Raw genomic sequence first — 19,680 nt, forward strand, 5'->3', positions numbered from 1 at the left:
TATTGTTAAAATGTAATCTTTTTCTTGGTTCCATATATTTTTTATAATATGCTGTGTTGAAAAAGTTATAAATTTCCTGTTATACAAAATGGTGACACATTTTATATGTTTCTAGGGTGAAAATGGCCTTCCAGGTGAAAATGGATCTCCTGGAGCAATGGTAATTATGTTTCTTATCATACAATTTTCAGTTTTACTATTAACTTCCACCTAACGCAAAACTTGCCTCGCTCACTCTGCAACCATTCTCACATATCTAGTTTAAAATAATACCACACTTTTAATTTTATTCTGTAGGGTCCAAGAGGACCTGCTGGTGAGAGAGGACGACCAGGACTTCCTGGAGCTGCAGTGAGTATTCTTACTGACATTACACAATTACAATCCGAGTCACCGAGAAGTGTATCAGTCAGTTTTCAGGCTGTGACAATCTGCAAGAAGTTTTCTATAAAATTGCATTTAAAGTCACCTCCATAAGGATTTTAGCCATAACGATATGCAAACAAATAAGTGTTTTATAGTTATTATCTGTTGAGGATTTTTTTAATGTGTTAACTTGGCATATTTATGCATTAATTTGCCTTCAGTTCTGTAAAACACAGAATCCAATCTTCCTACATCAGATCTGATTACTGTGCCTATCAGAATTTCAACAATTTCCCTCTAAAGGTATATAATTATTAAGCAGATTTTAATATACTTGAGGAAAATTCTGACTCAATTGAGTCAGACTTTTAGTTAAAATATTACTTGTGACCAGCCTTTCAGAAAGAAGATATTTGAGACCAACTTCTCTTTTTAGGGGGCTCGAGGTAATGATGGAGCTCGAGGAAGTGATGGACAACCAGTAAGTAACTTTTCATCTAACCCTGATGGGTTTAGTGTAATGAGAGATTATGGAATTTTGGAGTAGTGGAATAACATGGATTGTAGACCTAAAACTCAACGTTGTTCATAAATATCTGATTCAAACTGACACTAATCCCATAAACAAAATCTAGAAACAATCTAGAAATGGTAAGCCCATAAACAAAATTCTGATACTCCTTATTATACTTGGCCAGTTACTAACATCTGTATGGTGCTTATAATGTTAGTTAAGGGCCAATATTGGATATGACAATTAAAAGAGTCCTGCAAAATAGATAATAATGCTATGTCTATTTTATAAATGAGAGCTCAAGGCTAAGTGACCTGCACAAAGTCACCAGAATTCATGGCATAAGTTGTTGGGCATGGGGGATCCAAATTTTCTTTTTATTTTACCACACTATTTCTCCACATAATGTTCATCACTGACGATAAATACTGTTTTTATCTAATTTTCCTCTGTATTTTGTATGTACCCCCTTATTATTTACCAGTAGTGTTAGTTTTCTTTTACTTGATTAAGAGCTCTTGAAATGCTATTTATTTTTTTAGGGTCCCCCTGGTCCCCCTGGAACTGCAGGATTCCCTGGTTCCCCTGGTGCTAAGGTAAACATGTATTTCTGTAGAAGAATGTAAAATATATCTTTGAGACAACAGAAAATCATTGGGCTGCGTCTTGAAAGTGATTTTTTTAACAGTCAAGTGGATTTCTTTGAGCTATATAGATCTTTAAAGCCCTGTTCTTGATTCCAAAAGGGGTTTTATCCCTGGCCTTTTGCTATTCTGATCTCTTCTGTTGTCTTTTCTTTTTTCCCAGTCTCTTTCTGCAAACAGAGATAACACAGTCACACACAGAGTTACCATTTTTCTCTGCCTATATGATTAATGAAACTTTGCTTTAATTATCATACTGTTTCAGCTTTTGGGAGATGGGTTTAAACAGGACTGACTAGCAAACTGGCCAAGAGATTAGAAGTGGCAAGGGAGACTGACTACTTAGGGTTTTATCCCTTAGGGTGAAGTTGGACCTGCGGGATCTCCTGGTTCTAGTGGCTCCCCTGGACAAAGAGGAGAACCTGGACCTCAGGGACATGCTGGTGCTCCAGGTCTTCCTGTAAGTACCAAATATGGCTGATTAAGGGGGAGCATTGCTACACTTTATTTCATGAAAGCATATGTTCTAATGTTGCTATCAATTAAAATTACTTTTTTGCAAATAAATGTTGCTTAGTGCTCTGCAATAACTCTACTATTGATTTGACTAGTACCGAAATTAGTTTTGCGGTCTGCACTTTTCTAGAATTTATGAATTTTATGGTTATATGACACAGAATAAGTAGAGGATGGATAGTTATCTGATACTTTGAAGACTGTGCCCCAAACTAATCACCAATCAGAAAAATTTGGAAAAGGAACAAGACCAAAAACCTCTTCTCTATGTACTTATTTAATAATTTAGACCAAGTGCATATTATCTTTAATTTATTCAGATAATGATCATTTTTTGTGACATTTTATGTGTTGTGCTGTAGTTGAAAGAATCACCTAATCTCTATAAAGCACAACACCCATCAATAAATTTATTTTAGTTATATAAGCAACTTCAAAAATATATGTACTATTTGCATTCTTATTAATATGCTCTTTTCCCCCTCTAGGGCCCTCCTGGGAGTAATGGTAGTCCTGGTGGTAAAGGTGAAATGGTAAGATGCCCCCACCACTCACCCACATTCAGCCACACACATATTATTGGCTTCCTCTGCATTTTGCAGGACAATACATTTAAGTTAGCTATTTAGAAAAGAAAGTTCAAGTTTGCCTAATGTTAATATTCTTGGATTGTTTCTAGGGTCCTGCTGGCATTCCTGGGGCCCCTGGACTGATAGGAGCCCGCGGTCCTCCAGGACCCTCTGGTACCAATGGTGCTCCCGGGCAGCGAGGTGCTGCAGTAAGTTGTCTATTTTTCCTTTATTGTCTGAAAGGTGTGGCTTATTTCTCACAGTAAAAAAAGAAATAACAGGTTCTTTGTTCTTGTTCCATTGAATTTATATTGATTTCACTCTGGTTTTATAATTGAATCAGGTGTGACTGGTGATTATTTTGTTAGTCTATTTTCCACACTTTTAAACCAAGATTATGTCCCATTTAGGGTGAACCCGGTAAGAATGGAGCCAAAGGAGAGCCAGGACAACGTGGGGAACGCGTAAGTATCACCCTAACAGATTTGATTATTTCTTAGAAATGTATACCATAATCAAGAAATAAACAGGTAAAAAATTAGCAATGAAATTCAGTCATTATTTCTTTATTGACCTCCTTTCACAGGGGGAAGCTGGTTCTCCAGGTATTCCAGGACTTAAGGGTGAGGATGGCAAAGACGGTTCTCCTGGAGAACCTGGTGCGAACGGACTTCCCGGAGCTGCAGGAGAAAGGGTACGTTTCCCACGGGCATCGAAAAGGAAAACAATCATAGAACTTCACCTTCACTGTGAGGCAACCATGTTTGTTCTTAATTTGAGTAGTACTCAATCCCAAATATTGTTCTGAAGCACTTCACAATATGAGAATTATGAAAACGTTTTGACACTTTGAACTTAAATATTTGCCTTTCACTATTTCAGGGTATGCCTGGATTCCGAGGACCTGCTGGAGCAAATGGCCTTCCAGGAGAAAAGGTAGATAACTTTAGTTTTCAATGTTCAGAAATGTTGGTGCTACACATAGGTATATTCTTCTATACAGTTTCCCATTAATTAACACCTAACTATCTGAATGAAATATATTGGAGTTAAAAAAATAATAATTCCCAATGTAAAACAATGATTGCATTCCCTGCTCAGCCATTCTCTTAGCTTTGTAACTAATGTTATTTAACCTCTATGAGAATTCTTTAATTTATCTGTCAATTGGGAACTATTTATCTCAGTATCATTGCAAGAATAAGTTAGACTAAAATGCCTGAAAGTTCTTTGGAAACTCTGAAGTGCAGTGCAAATCTGATTTCATAACATCAAAGATCTTTGATTTTATATGCACCAAACTATACTGCTAAGCCCACTAAATATTGCTTTCTTCAGCATGTGACGTTCATCGAAGTTGCCTTAAAATATTTGCAGTATAACAACCCAAGCTAATAGGTAATGGTGATTTACGCTGAGCATGCCAGCAACACACCAACTCTCTTTAAGGGACCAAAAGAAGTTCTCTAGTTGCAACCTAAGTACTGTCAACGTCTAGGTCAATGAAGGCTCTTTTACATACATGTTGATTTATTTCATCATGTAGGGTCCCCCCGGGGAGCGTGGTGGTCCAGGCCCTGCAGGGCCCAGAGGAGTTGCTGGAGAACCTGGCCGAGACGGCCTCCCTGGAGGTCCAGGATTGAGGGTAAAGAGGAACATTGTTTGCTTGACACTGTCATTTACTAAGAGGAAAAGCAAATGAAGAACGTTCAAAAATAACTTAAATCAGACTATACATTTTGTAGGCTCAAAACAAAACAAAACAAAATTCTCTGAAGAAAACTTAAGCTAGTATAGATTGAAGAACAGAAAATAGAATGCTTGACGAAGATATTTACAGACAGAAAAACATGTGTGCAAATATGAAGCTACATATGTCAGTGGAAAGCTCAAAATTTTACAGATAGGTGTTGTTAGATTTTTTTTAATTATCATTTTAAAATCAGCTGACTGACTGAATTCTTCAATTTAGGGTATGCCCGGTAGTCCTGGAGGACCAGGCAGTGATGGGAAACCAGGGCCTCCCGTAAGTACATTTTTAGCATCTCATTTTACAAGTCCAGAGAATAATGAAATGCACAGTTTGGACTAGGCTTGATGTATATTGTATAGCCTTGGTATGTACATTGTATATTTTGATCAGATTTTTATGAAACCTCTATTAATATAATTTTTTCTCATTAGGGAAGTCAAGGAGAAAGTGGTCGACCAGGTCCTCCAGGCTCACCTGGTTCCCGAGGTCAGCCTGGTGTCATGGGTTTCCCTGGTCCTAAAGGAAATGATGTGAGTTCCTTCCTTCATTTCTTCAATAAATATTTGACAAAAGGTCTTTTACTTTCTATATGGGAGTGCAGATGGCCAAAAATTGATCTCCACTTCAAAGCACAGAAGAGTATATGAAAATCGAAATACCATGTGGAAGGGAGCTAAAGTATTTTTCCTGGAGTTCTGGGCAAAGAGTGGAACATTTATGGAAACCTAGTTCTCGAAAGTAGTTTTCGGTTGTGGATGTATGCATGTGTGTGTAGGGGACAGATCAAAAACATGAGAGAACACTATAATGAATAATTTCCTTTTGACAATAAATAAATACTGGCTACTTCTTTAGGGCGCTCCTGGAAAGAATGGAGAACGTGGTAGTCCTGGAGGTCCTGGCCCTCAGGTATGTAGCTTTCATCCACTCATTTCCAGTCTTCTAGTAGAAGCATTTCTCTCCAACTCTATGACTTCTATTATCTTTATCTCTGCTTCCATAACTGCTTTTTTTTTTCAGGGTCCTGCTGGAAAGAATGGCGAGACTGGACCTCAGGGTCCCCCAGGACCTACCGTAAGTTTACTCACATAAATTGGAAATGGAAGTGGATGGGACTGGGGCCAAGGGAAGACTTTGGGAATTATACAATCTCTGACACTATATCATTATAGTTCACCAAAGCAATTACAAAGCTTGTTAGTTAGTTAGCTAGCTAAATTCTAATACTGAGTAAAGTTTATGTTGTACATGTCTCCCTTGCATCACTTCCACAAGCCAGACTCTGCCCTCCTTTACACCATTAATTTTTTAATTAAGCAACTGGCCTGATGAAATTAAAACTGTGTGAACTAAATATGAAAGGATATCTTATAATGAAGCATCTCAATATTTTTTTGTACATAGGGGCCAGGTGGTGACAAAGGAGACACAGGAAGCCCTGGTCCACAAGGATTACAAGTAAGAATTTGTTACTTAAATGTCATTGGGCACCTACTTTTATCAGTACTTTCCTTTGATAGTTGTATTTGTTGAGTTAATCAGCTGTTCAGTTTTTTGTGACACTAAAAGATTATAATGCATCTTAAGCTTAAAATGTGTGGATCTGACTTCTACCTTGAAATAAAACAATAGGCAATGTTAATAGGCATAACTTCCATGCCTATTCTAGAAGGAGTGCATTAATAATTAAAAAAAAAAATAAAGTTCATGTAATTCTATATGCTTATACTTATTTTTATTGTAATTTAAATGTATATAGCTAAATTCATCTCACCACACTTATCAATTCATTTTTATATACAGCAACAGAAAGAATTGAGGGAGATGAACGTAGGTTTGTAAGATATGACTATCACCTCTCTATCGTTGGATTTTGAGAGCTACATATTTTTTACACGTAAAAAGACTGCTAAAACCATTTTTTGAATACTTTGCAGAAACATACTTACATGAGAGAAGCTTTTCTATAAGCAATGTTTGAAGTGATTACACAATACAAATATGATTCTTTGTAGGGCTTGCCTGGAACGAGTGGTCCTCCGGGAGAAAATGGAAAACCTGGTGAACCTGTAAGTTGCTTGCCATTTTTTCAAAACTCAGCAACCAAAAGAATAAATACGAATAATTTATAAATTATTAATTTCTGCATCTTCATGCCATGGTATCTGAGCTTTAACAATTAGTTTTGAAATATTCATTAATAAAACAAAGAAAAATTATTCAGTCATAAATATTCCATGGAAAGTTTGAATTTTACCATAAAATAAAAGGAACTCAAGGAAGAGTATACAGCTCAAGATTGGACAAATTATACAGTATGCAAGTCAAGTGTGTATTTTGCTTATACTTATATAACGTATATTCTGATAGAGGCCTAATCATGCAATGCCAATCTCCTAGGGCCCAAAGGGTGAGGCTGGTGCACCTGGAATTCCAGGAGGCAAGGTAAATATTTCCATTTATTTTCTCATTTCTTCAGCATGTTATAGAGCAGTTGATTAGTGACACATTTTTAGTACAGCAAACCAAAATATTCCTTTTTTTAGAAGCACGACATTGCAAATGTTTGGTGAATACACTTAGGGTAACCCAAGACATTTCCAATACATTAAATTTGCATCATCTGGAAAATGAAATTTTCTGACATGAATAAACACTGTAGAGTCAACTATGGACCTGAAATTTCAAAAGAAAACTTTTCTAGTGCATCGGCTCTCTATAGAAAAACTGTTTTGGTAGAGGAACTTTAAAAATTTGCCTTTGTGATAAAATAATAATAATATTGTCAAAGCTAGCTCATCAGACCAGCTATCCAAGTTTCCTTGTTTAGATTAACTAATTTTGTGTTTCCGTTTCTCACTCAGTTGATGAAATGTCTTTTATAATTATAAAAATTTCTAAATCGTTCAAAAATGTAAGTTAAGAACCTTGTGGTCTGTATCAAAACAATACAATTTAGGGTGTTTTTGCTTTGTTTTTAGCCTTGGTTTTCCTAACAGGGATATTCCATTTTCCTACTACAGGGTGATTCTGGTGCCCCTGGTGAACGTGGACCTACTGGACCTGTAGGGCCCCCTGGGCTTAGAGGGGGAACTGGCCCCCCTGGTTCTGAAGGAGGAAAGGTAACTCCACATAATTCAATTCACCTAGATTTTACAAAATGCATTTCATTTCTTTCTTGTGATTTACTATTTCTCCTTTAATTTCAGGGCCCTGCTGGTTCCCCTGGGCCACCTGGTAATGCTGGTTCACCTGGTCTGCAAGGAATGCCTGGAGAAAGAGGAGGTCCTGGAGGCCCTGGTCCAAAAGGTGATAAGGTACCAACTTATTCTCTGTTAAGTATGTAATAAAACAGACTTTGTTGGTTAAAGGAAGGCAACATTTCTGGAAAGTAATCTATTTTCAAAATTAATATTATCATTTTACTTATTTATTTATTTTTATATATATATTTTTTTATTGGAGTAAAATTGCTTTACAATGTTGTGTTAGTTTCTGCTGTACAATGAAGTGAATCTGGTTTATGTATACCTATAACCCCTCCCTCCTGGACCTCCCTCCCACCCCACCCCCATCTAGTAAGTGTAATTTGAGATGGATTTCTAAAGCAACTTTTTAAGCAGAACACCTACTATACATTGCAGCTAATCTTGAGGGTTTGTCCTCTTCTTGGCACGTTTTCAGTGAAAATACCTCTAATCTGATGACACTGGCTTTTATTTGACAGGGTGAGCCCGGCAGTTCAGGTGTCGATGGTGCTCCAGGGAAAGATGGTCCAAGGGTGAGTACTCGAATTGGGGAGAAACAGAATTTATCTGTATGTGATACGGAGTAGTCCCTCACCTCAACTTCTATGTTTTCCAAAAACTCCTCATGATAAGTTAGACCATACTTTACCACCTTCTGGGCATTAAGACCCAAATGACATGATTGTTAAAATTCCTGATTTCTATCACTAATAGTTCAACAGTGACCTAAGAATGGAAAGAAATCTCAAAAGTATGACAAATGTTATAAGCTGAAGTCATAATAAGTCACTAAAATTCAATGCTTATAAAGGAACTTTTTGATTTTAAAAAACATTGAAATTCCATGGTACATTCATACCATCGAATATTACTTAGCAATAAAATGTTGATACATGCAACAACTTATACAAACACCAAGGATATCATGCTGAGTGACAAAGGAATCTCAAAAGGACGTACTGCATGATTCCATTCATGTAACATTTGTGAAATAACGTAATTATATAGAACAGCTTTATGGTTACCAAAATTGAGGAATAGGGGAGAGAGAGATGGGTGTAACTATAAAGAGGTGACATGAGGGAGTCTTTTATGATGATTGTACCTTTGAATATCTTGATTGTGGTGGTGGTCATGCGAGGCTACGCATAATAAAATGTCATAGAACTACATACACACACACACACACACACACAAATGAGTGCATGTATAACTGGTGTGAACTGTACAAGCTCTATGGGTCGTACCAATGTCAATTGCTTTGTTTTGATACTATATCATAGTTGTGTAAGATGTAATCCTGAAGGAGGCTGGGAGAAAGATGCACAGGATTCTCCTGTATATTTCTTTGCAAACTTCCATGAATCTATATAACTATTTAACTATTTAACTATTATAAATAAAAATTGAAAAAAAAAACACATTACAATCAATTCTATTCACATTAGTAAACACCTAGATATGACTGTAGCAAATAAACATGATAACTAAGCCATTAGATAGACGTTATCTTTACTGTAGTTGCCTTAAACAAATTCATAAATGCTTCACTTTTAACAGACTAGATGAGTAAGCCATCATACTTTTTTTTTAAAATCTAATATTTTATTTATGTAATATAAGTAAAACTTTAATATTTGAAAACTTCAATGTGAAAACTGTAATATGTGTAACAATACTTTAAGTAGTTAAATGAAATATTTTGAATTATCATACAATTGAATAAGGCAAGGCACTTTAATTTTAAAAGATATGACTGTGAAATCTTATATCACATCTTATTTATCTTCTGCAATAGAAAGAAAAAATGAATCTATAAATTGCCACTGAATTATATAATCCATAAAATCTTATATTTACTAAGCTCTGCAGTATTTACACACTGAGTGAAGAGCATATCATTCAAGCTATCAAAGCAATCATATTATCTAGTTTATTAGATGAACAGTATGTCCTTATATATGCTCTTTGATTAATAAGGAAAATGATGCTTTTTATCTTTGAAATTAAAGTATATTTCTATATTCTTTAGGGTCCTACTGGTCCCATTGGTCCCCCTGGCCCAGCTGGTCAGCCTGGAGATAAGGTAACACTTGACACTATTTAGAAACGGAAAATGTCTTTTGTCGTCATTGCTGTTTGGATGCAGGGCAATATAAATTATTTTTCTCTTTTTTAAGGGTGAAAGTGGTGCCCCTGGACTTCCGGGTATAGCTGGTCCTCGTGGTGGCCCTGTAAGTGTTTAAGACATTTCAACATAATTTTAAGCCCACACAGGCAGCAGCTACCTGTGCTTCCCTCTTTAGCAATTCTGCTTGTGGTCCTGAGTCTCAATGATGGGATACTGTCTTTAGGCATCATATGACATGCAAGGCAAGGTTAACATTTCAAGTCTTGCCATCTTTCCTAAATAATTCTGGAAAAAATATAAAAATTGCACAAATAATATGCATTTGTAAATGAGTATTTCTTAAAGCTATAGGATTTTTGCCTGAGCCTCCTTCTAGATCTAAAATTCTCTACCTTCAGGGTTTGCAGACTCAGGAGAGATATTTAGTAAATGCTTTTAATTAATTAATTTAATGATTGATTTCTCAAAACTTTTACCATATTTTTTTAAATCCTTACATTTTAGAAGTTATACAAATAAGTCTTTTAAACACTTCAAATTTTCAAATTATTTTTCTTGCAAATAATATCACAGTCAGAAGCAGAAGGAATCAATGGTTCTGGTGTTGTCTACTTTGAATTTTATTGAGAAATGGAAAAGTCTTCAGAGGTTAGGCTACATTAGTTAGCTTTGCACACTAACACTATCTTTTCTTAGCTTAAAGGAAAGATAAGATGATACAGAGGGTGACGTGTGCTCCCAATGGGAAGATGTCTTCACTGTGACTAATGAGTATATTTTTCAATTAAGGGTGAGAGAGGTGAACATGGGCCACCAGGACCTGCCGGCTTCCCTGGTGCTCCTGTAAGTATGAACATTAAAACATAAAAATCATACAGCCCAGAATCACTATCTCACTGAAAAATAGCAGAAGTATAACTCAAGTCTGAATTCTAATCTATCTCAACCACTCATTCCTTATGGGGGTTCATTTATCCACCTCCATTTTTTTTTTTTTTTACACATTATCTCTATTCTTACTGTTTAAAAGATGGAGGTAAAAACACCTGGCTTGTCTTTATGCTAGGTTAATGAGGCTAACATGATCCCCTAGACCTAAAGCACTCTGAAAATTTGAAAGGTTCTTCCATTATTAGATGGTACTACTTAAAATTTGCTCTAAGCCCCATCTTTCTCAAATGCATTTACTGGTGATTGCTTTGAAATGCACAATCCTCGGAGAGAGGTTCTCCTTTATGACAAAGAATGTATATCTTACCACTTTCTTGATAATTTTCTTTTATCATAGAAACTCTTTTTGGGCGGTGTGGGGGCACATAATGGGGCATGCGGGATCTTAGTTCCCCAACCTGGGATCGAACCCACGCCCCCTGCAGTGGAAGCTCAGAGTCTTAACCACTGGACCACCAGGGAAGTCCCTGTCATGGAAACATTTTCATTGTCTTTGTTTCTTCCATGTCTTCAAAGACTCTCCTTTTCCAATTTTATTTCAATAGCTCTCCACCTGATGAATTCTATTTTCTGAAGGAAAATAAGGACAAGCCCAGTGTATTGTGAAGGATGTAAGCTCACAGGCTGTTTTTGTTTCTGAATGCAGGGCCAGAACGGTGAGCCTGGTGGTAAAGGTGAAAGAGGCGCTCCTGGTGAGAAAGGTGAAGGTGGACCTCCTGGAATCGCAGGGCCCCCCGGAAGTGCTGGGCCTTCTGTAAGTATTTCTCTTTCTCTAAGCCTTCTAATGGAAAGCACTTAGATTTGTCGATACTTCAATACTTCATGCTGAGAGAGCTTGTCATGGTGACAAGGGTACAGTTTTCCTAGGAATATGGTTCTGAGTTTGACGCTTGACTCCAACAATCTAGATATGACCTCAGTCAAATTATTTTAATGTCCTCATAGAGTTGCTGGTTTTGTTTTTGTTTTTGTTTTTGTTTTGATGTAGCTTCTCATTTCTGTAGTAATGTTTTTCCCCCAGTTCTACTGAGATATAATTGACATATAACATTGTGTTGTATAAGTTTAAGAGGTACAACATAATGATTGTATGTATTACAAGATGATTATCATGATAAGTAGAGTTACTGACTTACAAAGGCTTACAAAGGCTTAATGCTTTTCCCAAATTTTGATTTTGGTGCTATTCTTATAAACCATTTCCATCTCCCTTCCATATAGGGTGCCCCTGGTCCCCCAGGTGTCAAAGGTGAACGTGGCAGTCCTGGTGGTCCTGTAAGTAATGATCCTCTTAACTATTATTGAAAAGCATTAATTAATATCAATCTGTATAAAAACTGCTTTGAAAGCACTAGATCCCTAAAGAGAGTATAAAATTATAATCACTCATTCATATGTGAGTTATATGTAAATTCCAAGAGGAAAAAACAAACCACAAGTGATCCCAGAGTAGAATGCAGGTCCTACCACATTTCTTACAATTTATATTTGTTTTTAGTGGTTAATTATTTGTTTTCCTTGATTTTTGACATCCAAAATATATTTATAATTTCACAGGGTGCTGCTGGCTTCCCTGGTGGTCGTGGTCTTCCTGGTCCTCCTGGCAATAATGTAAGAACTTTTTAAAGTATTTTTTAACCATATATTTAACCATATATAACCAAAGAGTATTCATATATACATAGGGTGAGAAACTTATCCATTGCTACTTCTCTTTGTATTAAATCCCATATAAAATTATTTGAATGCAGGTAAAAGAGGGGAAAAAATTACTTGTTCATTATAAAATATTCACATTTCAAACATTTCTTTGTAGGGTAACCCAGGCCCCCCAGGAGCCAGCGGCCCTCCAGGCAAAGATGGCCCCCCAGGTCCAGCTGGTAATAATGGTGCTCCTGGCAGCCCTGGGGTGTCTGGACCAAAGGGTGATGCTGGCCAACCAGGTGAGAAGGGATCACCTGGCTCCCAGGGCCCTCCGGTGAGTGGTCTCTATTGATTGACAGTAGTTTTATTTTCAATCACAAATCCAACAGAGGAAAACATAGTCACATAAAGAATAACTAAGGTTTCATTATCTGTCACAACAGGGAGCTCCAGGCCCACTTGGGATTATAGGGGTTCCTGGAGCACGAGGTCTTGCAGGCCCACCAGGCATGGCAGGTGCTAGGGGCAGCCCCGGCCCACAGGGCCCCAAGGTGAGTATAGCTATCTTTCACTGGACTCTTGTTTCCTTTGATAGTCTTCAGACATCACATAAACATAGCAAGTATGTAATGATAAAGTTTTCCTGTAATTAGATGCAAATTCTTGATATTTTCAAATTTTCAGGAAGCATGCATATTATTAAAAGTCTCTGGAACACAAAAACAATGCACATAATAGACCGGCCTTGAACATCAAAACAAATAGATTGATATCACAGAAAAATATCTTGTCATCTCAACTACCTGTTAGGAAACTTGTCAGCATTCTTCAGTTTGCTGACTGTCAGTCTTGAAGCGGGAAATAATGTCAGGTTATAGACCTATGAAAGCCTTTAACTGATACCAATTATCCATCAACTCAATTCATTTTATACTCCTGACTTTCTTTCACTGATATTACTATAACATCCTAGTGCTCAACATCTTAAATATTTATTTAGCAAATAGGGTAATAAAATCGTATTTTATTAAGGCGTACCTTTTTTCACTTTGAGCACCTCTTTAAATGTCATATACGATTGTAGTGAAATTACAATATAACATTTAAGTCTAGTCAATTTATATGAACATTCCCAATAAATGTATATATTCTTTAAATAGAGCCAAATGTTCAATATAACCTAATTCTAATGGGTACTGTAAACCTACAGTTTCATGATGACTCATCATTATATTTTTCTTACAATAGCCATGTCTATTTATGTACCTCATATTAGGATGTATTCTAATATGATAATCAATGTAATTACTCAGGCTTTTGGTATCCAGGTTCATTGGACAAGTTAGAAGAGACAAGAAGCTTGCTTCCCCAAAGTTTTTCCCCTATGGCAGGGATAGTTTTAGAAACAAATTCGATAGAAATTGGGAAATAAAGACAGCTGATAATATAATATTAATTGATTTCTTAGGTTAAAACACAAATTTATTTTATTCTTTTGTACACAGGGTGAAAGTGGGAAGCCAGGACTTAGTGGTCTCAATGGAGAACGTGGTCCTCCTGGAGCCCAGGGTCTTCCTGGTCTGGCTGGTGCAGCTGGTGAACCTGGAAGAGATGTAAGTACTAGTTCTTCGAAAATACACAATAAGCCAGGTAGTATTTGATAATTTATTTAAGCAAGGGTCAAATTGGGCCATTGAGTTTCTATGATAAAAGAAAATCATCAAGAAAGTGGTAAGATGTACATTCTTTGTACATCTCTCTGAGGGTCGTGCATTTCAAAGTTCTCCTTCTTTCTCTAGTAATAGATATTTTTTCTATTACAATTTAGAATAGCCTTAAATGTTCATGTTCTTTAGTATTTACCCAATGAATGATCATTAATGGAAAAGAATATGATATTTAGCTAAATAAGAAAAAAGTTGAGGATGGGGAGAGCCCCAATTTACAACATTCCTTCTGGGTAAAAATATACTGTATGTTATCTGTGATTAGTCTTTCCTTAAATTGTAGATTTCCGTTATCAGCTTAAATTACAGTGTGTCAAGATTTTATTTATTATTTCTCCCCCTAAGGCTCCTTTTTAGACTTGTTTTCCTAGTCACTTATTGCTCTCTCACCCTGTGAAATTTGAGTACCATAGATATACTGCATATCTGTTTAGGTATTGTCACTCCTTGCAGGGCCACACCCATTGTCATATCTAAGATTTTTCACTCCCAAGAACCAATTTTTATCCTCTTTAGGATGATATTTCTCCCATTGAGAATACAGGTCTTAGATGGTATTTAAATGGTTCCAAAGAATTTGATTTCATTTCTTCCTCTTTGTTTTTTCTTTAATCAGGGAAACCCTGGATCAGATGGTCTGCCAGGCCGAGATGGAGCTCCTGGTAGCAAGGTATAACAGGCACACGTACAATAGGTTTGTGTAATTAGAACAATAGCTGCTGATCAGATTGATTTTGGAACTGTGAACTTGTCCACAGGGTGACCGTGGTGAAAATGGCTCTCCTGGCCCCCCTGGTGCTCCTGGTCATCCAGGCCCCCCTGGCCCTGTTGGTGCAGCTGGAAAGAGTGGTGACAGAGGAGAAACTGTGAGTTCTCATGAACTCCATCTTTCCCTACTCATCTATCTTCCTCAATAAGGAGCTCAGTAGGTAGAAAATAGAATGTCATATCTGCCAACCAAAAGATCTACTCTCAATTGTTTCACAGTGTTGCATGCTAGTCAGTCCTTAGGCAACTGTGGTAATAAAGATATATGAGAATTTCTGGCAGTAGTCAATGAAGAATTCATTATTAAAATTCAAAATGGCATTAATCACACCAAGTGTATATCCACTTGGTCAATATAAGCTTGAATTAACAGGGTTTCCTCAGCTTTCCTATTCAGACCCCCTGGTAAAGCTATAAACAGGTAAAGGATTTTTAAGGAGAAAATAATACTAATTTTCAATAATAGCAAACATTTCATTATTCCCTCACAATGAAATTATTAACGTTTAAGTAAAACAAAACTGTATCAATAAATAAACACTTCCCTGTGCGTGTTCATTTGTTTATTTTTATTTTAGGGCCCCGCTGGTCCTTCTGGTGCTCCAGGTCCTGTTGGCTCAAGAGGTCCTCCTGTAAGTCTTTTTTTTTTTTTTAACTAATTTTACAGTGTAGGAAATATTCTATTTTCTGGCATGCTCAGCAAAAAGGGATGACTAGATACATAACTATGGAACCAAATTTAAACTTTCCTTTGATGATATAGAAAGCAATTTAGGATCTAAAAGTTCCTTGGGGCTATGAGATTACACATCAATTATTGGGGCTCCATACAATTCTCAGTCCAAGATCAAAACAACCACAAGAACAATCTTTATTGTTCCAAGTATGCAGTGTTTGTTGATGGGATTTCTAGCTTGTAGAATGTTATAAAGTGGACTTAATTGTTATAAATCCTATTTTGTTTTTCCAATGTGTATGTGTATATGACCTTAACTCGAAATGTGTTTGTGAAGGGTCCCCAAGGCCCACGTGGTGACAAAGGTGAAACGGGCGAACGTGGTGCTAATGGCATCAAAGGACATCGTGGATTCCCTGGTAACCCAGGTGCCCCAGGTTCCCCAGTAAGTGCATCCATTTTGTTAGAAAATCCCCTCAATGCATTTTAACTAATGAGATAGGCAAATCTTAGAGACCAATGGTAGAAAATTGTTCATCTGTGAAAGTCTATGCTAAAAGAGATTAGAAACGGATTTGAGAGCTTATTTGAAATAGTAGTTGGCATGAGACAATGGGGATATTAAAGGAAAAGGAAATCATATTTTATCATGATCCCCATGTTTCTTGATCTGAACTTGAACATACAGTTTCCTAAGCCTTTTTAAAGTCTTCACTCATATTCACCTTCCTTTCCTTTCAGGGTCCCTCTGGTCACCAAGGTGCAGTAGGTAGTCCAGGACCTGCAGGCCCCAGAGTACGTACCACAGATATTGGGAGGTCCATATTTTAAAATGTTAGCACTGCAAGAAAATATTCTAGCATTGTGATATCATGATAATTTCTTAGGGACCTGTTGGACCCAGTGGGCCCCCTGGCAAAGATGGAACAAGTGGACACCCTGGTCCCATTGGACCACCAGGGCCTCGAGGTAACAGAGGCGAAAGAGGATCTGAGGTAAGACATCACTTATAAATATGTGTATTTAATTTGCTTTAATTTTCACATTTTCAGAAACACTTTGCAATATTTGAAAACTGAGATAGTGAGTTAAACACGATGCAATTACCAAACCTAATTTAGGACCTGAACAATAACTTTAAGACATTCTCTCCCACATGAAGACTTTCTCATCACACTATAATGACAGGGAGAAAAAACCTTTCTTACAGTTTATGAGGTAACACTTATATCAGAATAAAGACATAGCCCAATTAATAAGATGAACTCTGCCAGCACTGATCTCATATTAGACATCTCACAATTATGATAATCTTAATGATTTACAAGTATAAAGTACATTCCACTTCTCAAACGGCTGCCATGACTCCTGTTTTTCTACTGATACCATCATTCCTAAAACATTCCTATCCCACACTTTTGGAGTAAAAAGAAGAAAAGCTATTATCCCCACAAGTTACACAATTAAAACACAAATAAATTAAGTGGTTAGCCCCAAAACACAAAGTTAGATTCCAAAGTTGGGATCAGAATCTAAGTGCCCTGATCATAACCCCTCTGTCATGTCAGCATTAGAATTGCTTACATCATTTATACAGAAGGAAACATGTGAGAGTAAAATGTGTGTTCCAACACCAATTCTTCTTACACACTGGAACACACTGTCATAACAATGAATTATAGTTATCATAAATTGGTTAATATTTGATCACAAAACAACCCAAATAAACTTTTACTGAAACAATTACTATGACACAATATATTAATTGTTTGTAATGCATTTTGGGGGCCTAGCAACATATTTTTTCAGTGGATACCAAACAAGTACCCCTCAGTGATGTATGTTCTTACCCTTCCTAGGGCTCCCCAGGCCACCCAGGACAACCAGGCCCTCCTGGGCCCCCTGGTGTCCCTGGTCCATGCTGTACTGGGCCTGCTGTCATCAATGGCATTGGAGGTGAAAAATCTGGGGGTTTTGCCCCATATTATGGAGATGAACCAATGGATTTCAAAATCAACACCGACGAGATTATGACGTCACTCAAATCAGTCAATGGACAAATAGAAAGCCTCCTTAGTCCTGATGGTTCCCGTAAAAACCCTGCTCGGAACTGCAGAGACCTGAAATTCTGCCATCCTGAACTCAAGAGTGGTATGCTGGGGAATCTTTCACACTCATGGCAACAGGATAACAAAGAAAACTGCTTATGTTAGAATTTAGGGGAAAGGAAAATTTTACTGGGAATAGAAAATATTATACAGCAGAGATAGTACTTAAAGAATGTTAGTTGAATTGAAACTCCTTGATATTCTGAGTAAGAAAACATGAATTTTGTAGGTGTACTTAAACTGTAATGTAAATTCAAAATATGCCAAATGTAGGAAAATCTAAGGACAGTTTTATAGAAATTTTAATACAAATTATAGTTTGGCATGTCTTTTCATATCATCACAAAGTTGTTTGAGTGATAAACAATGTATATCACTGTGTTTGTAATTTGATGCAGACATAATTTGTAATTTAATTATTGTAACATTTATTTATTGAAACAATTTTTATAATAAATCTAATTATCAATTTTTTCAAATTAAGAAACAATCTAAAAGTTCCTCTATTCTGCTACACTATAAAAGTACAAATACATAAAGTACAAATACATTAGCAGTCAACATTATGAATGCCTTACAAAATCATTTTGGTCCAAATCCCATTACTGGATATTATAACCAATTCCATTGTCCTTTTTGTGACTATTCAGGAGAATATTGGGTTGATCCTAACCAAGGTTGCAAGATGGATGCTATTAAAGTATACTGTAACATGGAAACTGGGGAAACGTGCATAAATGCCAGTCCTTTGACTGTTCCACGTAAGAACTGGTGGACAAATTCTGCTGCTGAGAAGAAACATGTTTGGTTTGGAGAATCCATGGATGGTGGTTTTCAGGTAAGAAAAGATATACCATTTTTCTTTAACTTTAATCCATCTCTACTTAGCTGACTTTTTTGTTCCTCCCATTTGCTCATCACAAAACAAATTTAGTTAATAAATAGAAAAGTGAAAATTTTTATATACTCAGGTAACTACTTTTATAACTTGTCTCTCAAAAGCTAAACTAGATTAAATTATTCTTCATAAGTTACCCACTTTCCTTCAATTCTTAAGACCTTCTTTACTCTAGCATTGTATGTTATACATGCAATAAAGACATAGCCATACATAAAATATGTGAACAACTTACATTACAATGACCATACTACACTGCATGAATCCCTTATGTATAACTGCAGCTATAATGTTTGACCAGCCTTATTTGTTCCCTATTACAGTTTAGCTATGGCAATCCTGAACTTCCTGAAGATGTCCTCGATGTCCAGCTGGCATTCCTCCGACTTCTCTCCAGCCAGGCCTCCCAGAACATCACATATCACTGCAAGAATAGCATTGCATACATGGATCATGCCAGTGGGAATGTGAAGAAAGCCTTGAGGCTGATGGGCTCAAATGACGGTGAATTCAAGGCTGAAGGAAATGGCAAATTCACCTACTCAGTTCTGGAGGATGGTTGCACTGTAAGTAACAGCATTTTTATAAGCAGGCATCATAATGAACTTAGCATTTCTCATTTAATCACGCTACTTTGAAAAGAAGGAATAAAAATAATGAGGGTGAACAAAAGATGGCATTTGGTGTGAGTTATATTGAATCTACTGATCCATTCCAGGGAAGGTTAAATCACACAAAAAATGAGTATATCTTCTCAACCTCCAGGTGAAAACCAGCTGATGTGAAAGCAATTGAAATGTAAATCCATGATATAAACTTTGCCAGATAATTTAGACAGTTACTATCCACTCTACATAATTGCCATCATATGGACTCAATCTAAAATCTCTTTTTAATTTTAAAGGTTAACTTTAAATCAATCATTTGTTATTATCATTCATGAACAGAAGGAGGATTCACTTCTAATATTAACAGATTCCAATGTGAGAGACCTATCCACTTCTTAGTAAACCAGCTCTATACCTAGTAACAATGACCAGAACCAAGGTTTCTGAGAATGGACTGAACTGTGGCAATCTCCTTGTTGGGTTTACCCTGAAGCCCTATAAAGCTTTTGGTTAACAATATGGTTTATCGACTGGGAGAATTATCACTTTGAACTGGAGC

General features: G+C 36.6%; 1 protein-coding gene across 1 annotated transcript in view; it reads left to right on the top strand.

Moving 5' to 3' along the window:
• Window positions 1–19,680, top strand: part of COL3A1 (collagen type III alpha 1 chain) — a 38,645-nt gene that overhangs the window by 17,684 nt on the left and 1,281 nt on the right. The window contains exons 12-50 of the mRNA XM_065880457.1: window positions 116–160; window positions 298–351; window positions 803–847; window positions 1,423–1,476; window positions 1,886–1,984; window positions 2,529–2,573; window positions 2,720–2,818; window positions 3,020–3,073; window positions 3,196–3,303; window positions 3,492–3,545; window positions 4,156–4,254; window positions 4,582–4,635; window positions 4,794–4,892; window positions 5,218–5,271; window positions 5,383–5,436; window positions 5,767–5,820; window positions 6,378–6,431; window positions 6,763–6,807; window positions 7,386–7,484; window positions 7,572–7,679; window positions 8,090–8,143; window positions 9,643–9,696; window positions 9,791–9,844; window positions 10,531–10,584; window positions 11,339–11,446; window positions 11,914–11,967; window positions 12,250–12,303; window positions 12,509–12,670; window positions 12,780–12,887; window positions 13,842–13,949; window positions 14,680–14,733; window positions 14,822–14,929; window positions 15,410–15,463; window positions 15,845–15,952; window positions 16,249–16,302; window positions 16,395–16,502; window positions 17,367–17,658; window positions 18,266–18,453; window positions 18,837–19,079. Coding sequence (XP_065736529.1) covers window positions 116–160; window positions 298–351; window positions 803–847; window positions 1,423–1,476; window positions 1,886–1,984; window positions 2,529–2,573; window positions 2,720–2,818; window positions 3,020–3,073; window positions 3,196–3,303; window positions 3,492–3,545; window positions 4,156–4,254; window positions 4,582–4,635; window positions 4,794–4,892; window positions 5,218–5,271; window positions 5,383–5,436; window positions 5,767–5,820; window positions 6,378–6,431; window positions 6,763–6,807; window positions 7,386–7,484; window positions 7,572–7,679; window positions 8,090–8,143; window positions 9,643–9,696; window positions 9,791–9,844; window positions 10,531–10,584; window positions 11,339–11,446; window positions 11,914–11,967; window positions 12,250–12,303; window positions 12,509–12,670; window positions 12,780–12,887; window positions 13,842–13,949; window positions 14,680–14,733; window positions 14,822–14,929; window positions 15,410–15,463; window positions 15,845–15,952; window positions 16,249–16,302; window positions 16,395–16,502; window positions 17,367–17,658; window positions 18,266–18,453; window positions 18,837–19,079 — 3,396 coding nt within the window. The remainder of the gene's footprint in view (window positions 1–115; window positions 161–297; window positions 352–802; window positions 848–1,422; window positions 1,477–1,885; window positions 1,985–2,528; window positions 2,574–2,719; window positions 2,819–3,019; window positions 3,074–3,195; window positions 3,304–3,491; window positions 3,546–4,155; window positions 4,255–4,581; window positions 4,636–4,793; window positions 4,893–5,217; window positions 5,272–5,382; window positions 5,437–5,766; window positions 5,821–6,377; window positions 6,432–6,762; window positions 6,808–7,385; window positions 7,485–7,571; window positions 7,680–8,089; window positions 8,144–9,642; window positions 9,697–9,790; window positions 9,845–10,530; window positions 10,585–11,338; window positions 11,447–11,913; window positions 11,968–12,249; window positions 12,304–12,508; window positions 12,671–12,779; window positions 12,888–13,841; window positions 13,950–14,679; window positions 14,734–14,821; window positions 14,930–15,409; window positions 15,464–15,844; window positions 15,953–16,248; window positions 16,303–16,394; window positions 16,503–17,366; window positions 17,659–18,265; window positions 18,454–18,836; window positions 19,080–19,680) is intronic.

The sequence above is a fragment of the Phocoena phocoena genome, chromosome 7 (assembly GCF_963924675.1).
Source record: "Phocoena phocoena chromosome 7, mPhoPho1.1, whole genome shotgun sequence".
In the NCBI taxonomy this organism is placed as follows: Eukaryota; Metazoa; Chordata; class Mammalia; order Artiodactyla; family Phocoenidae; genus Phocoena; species Phocoena phocoena.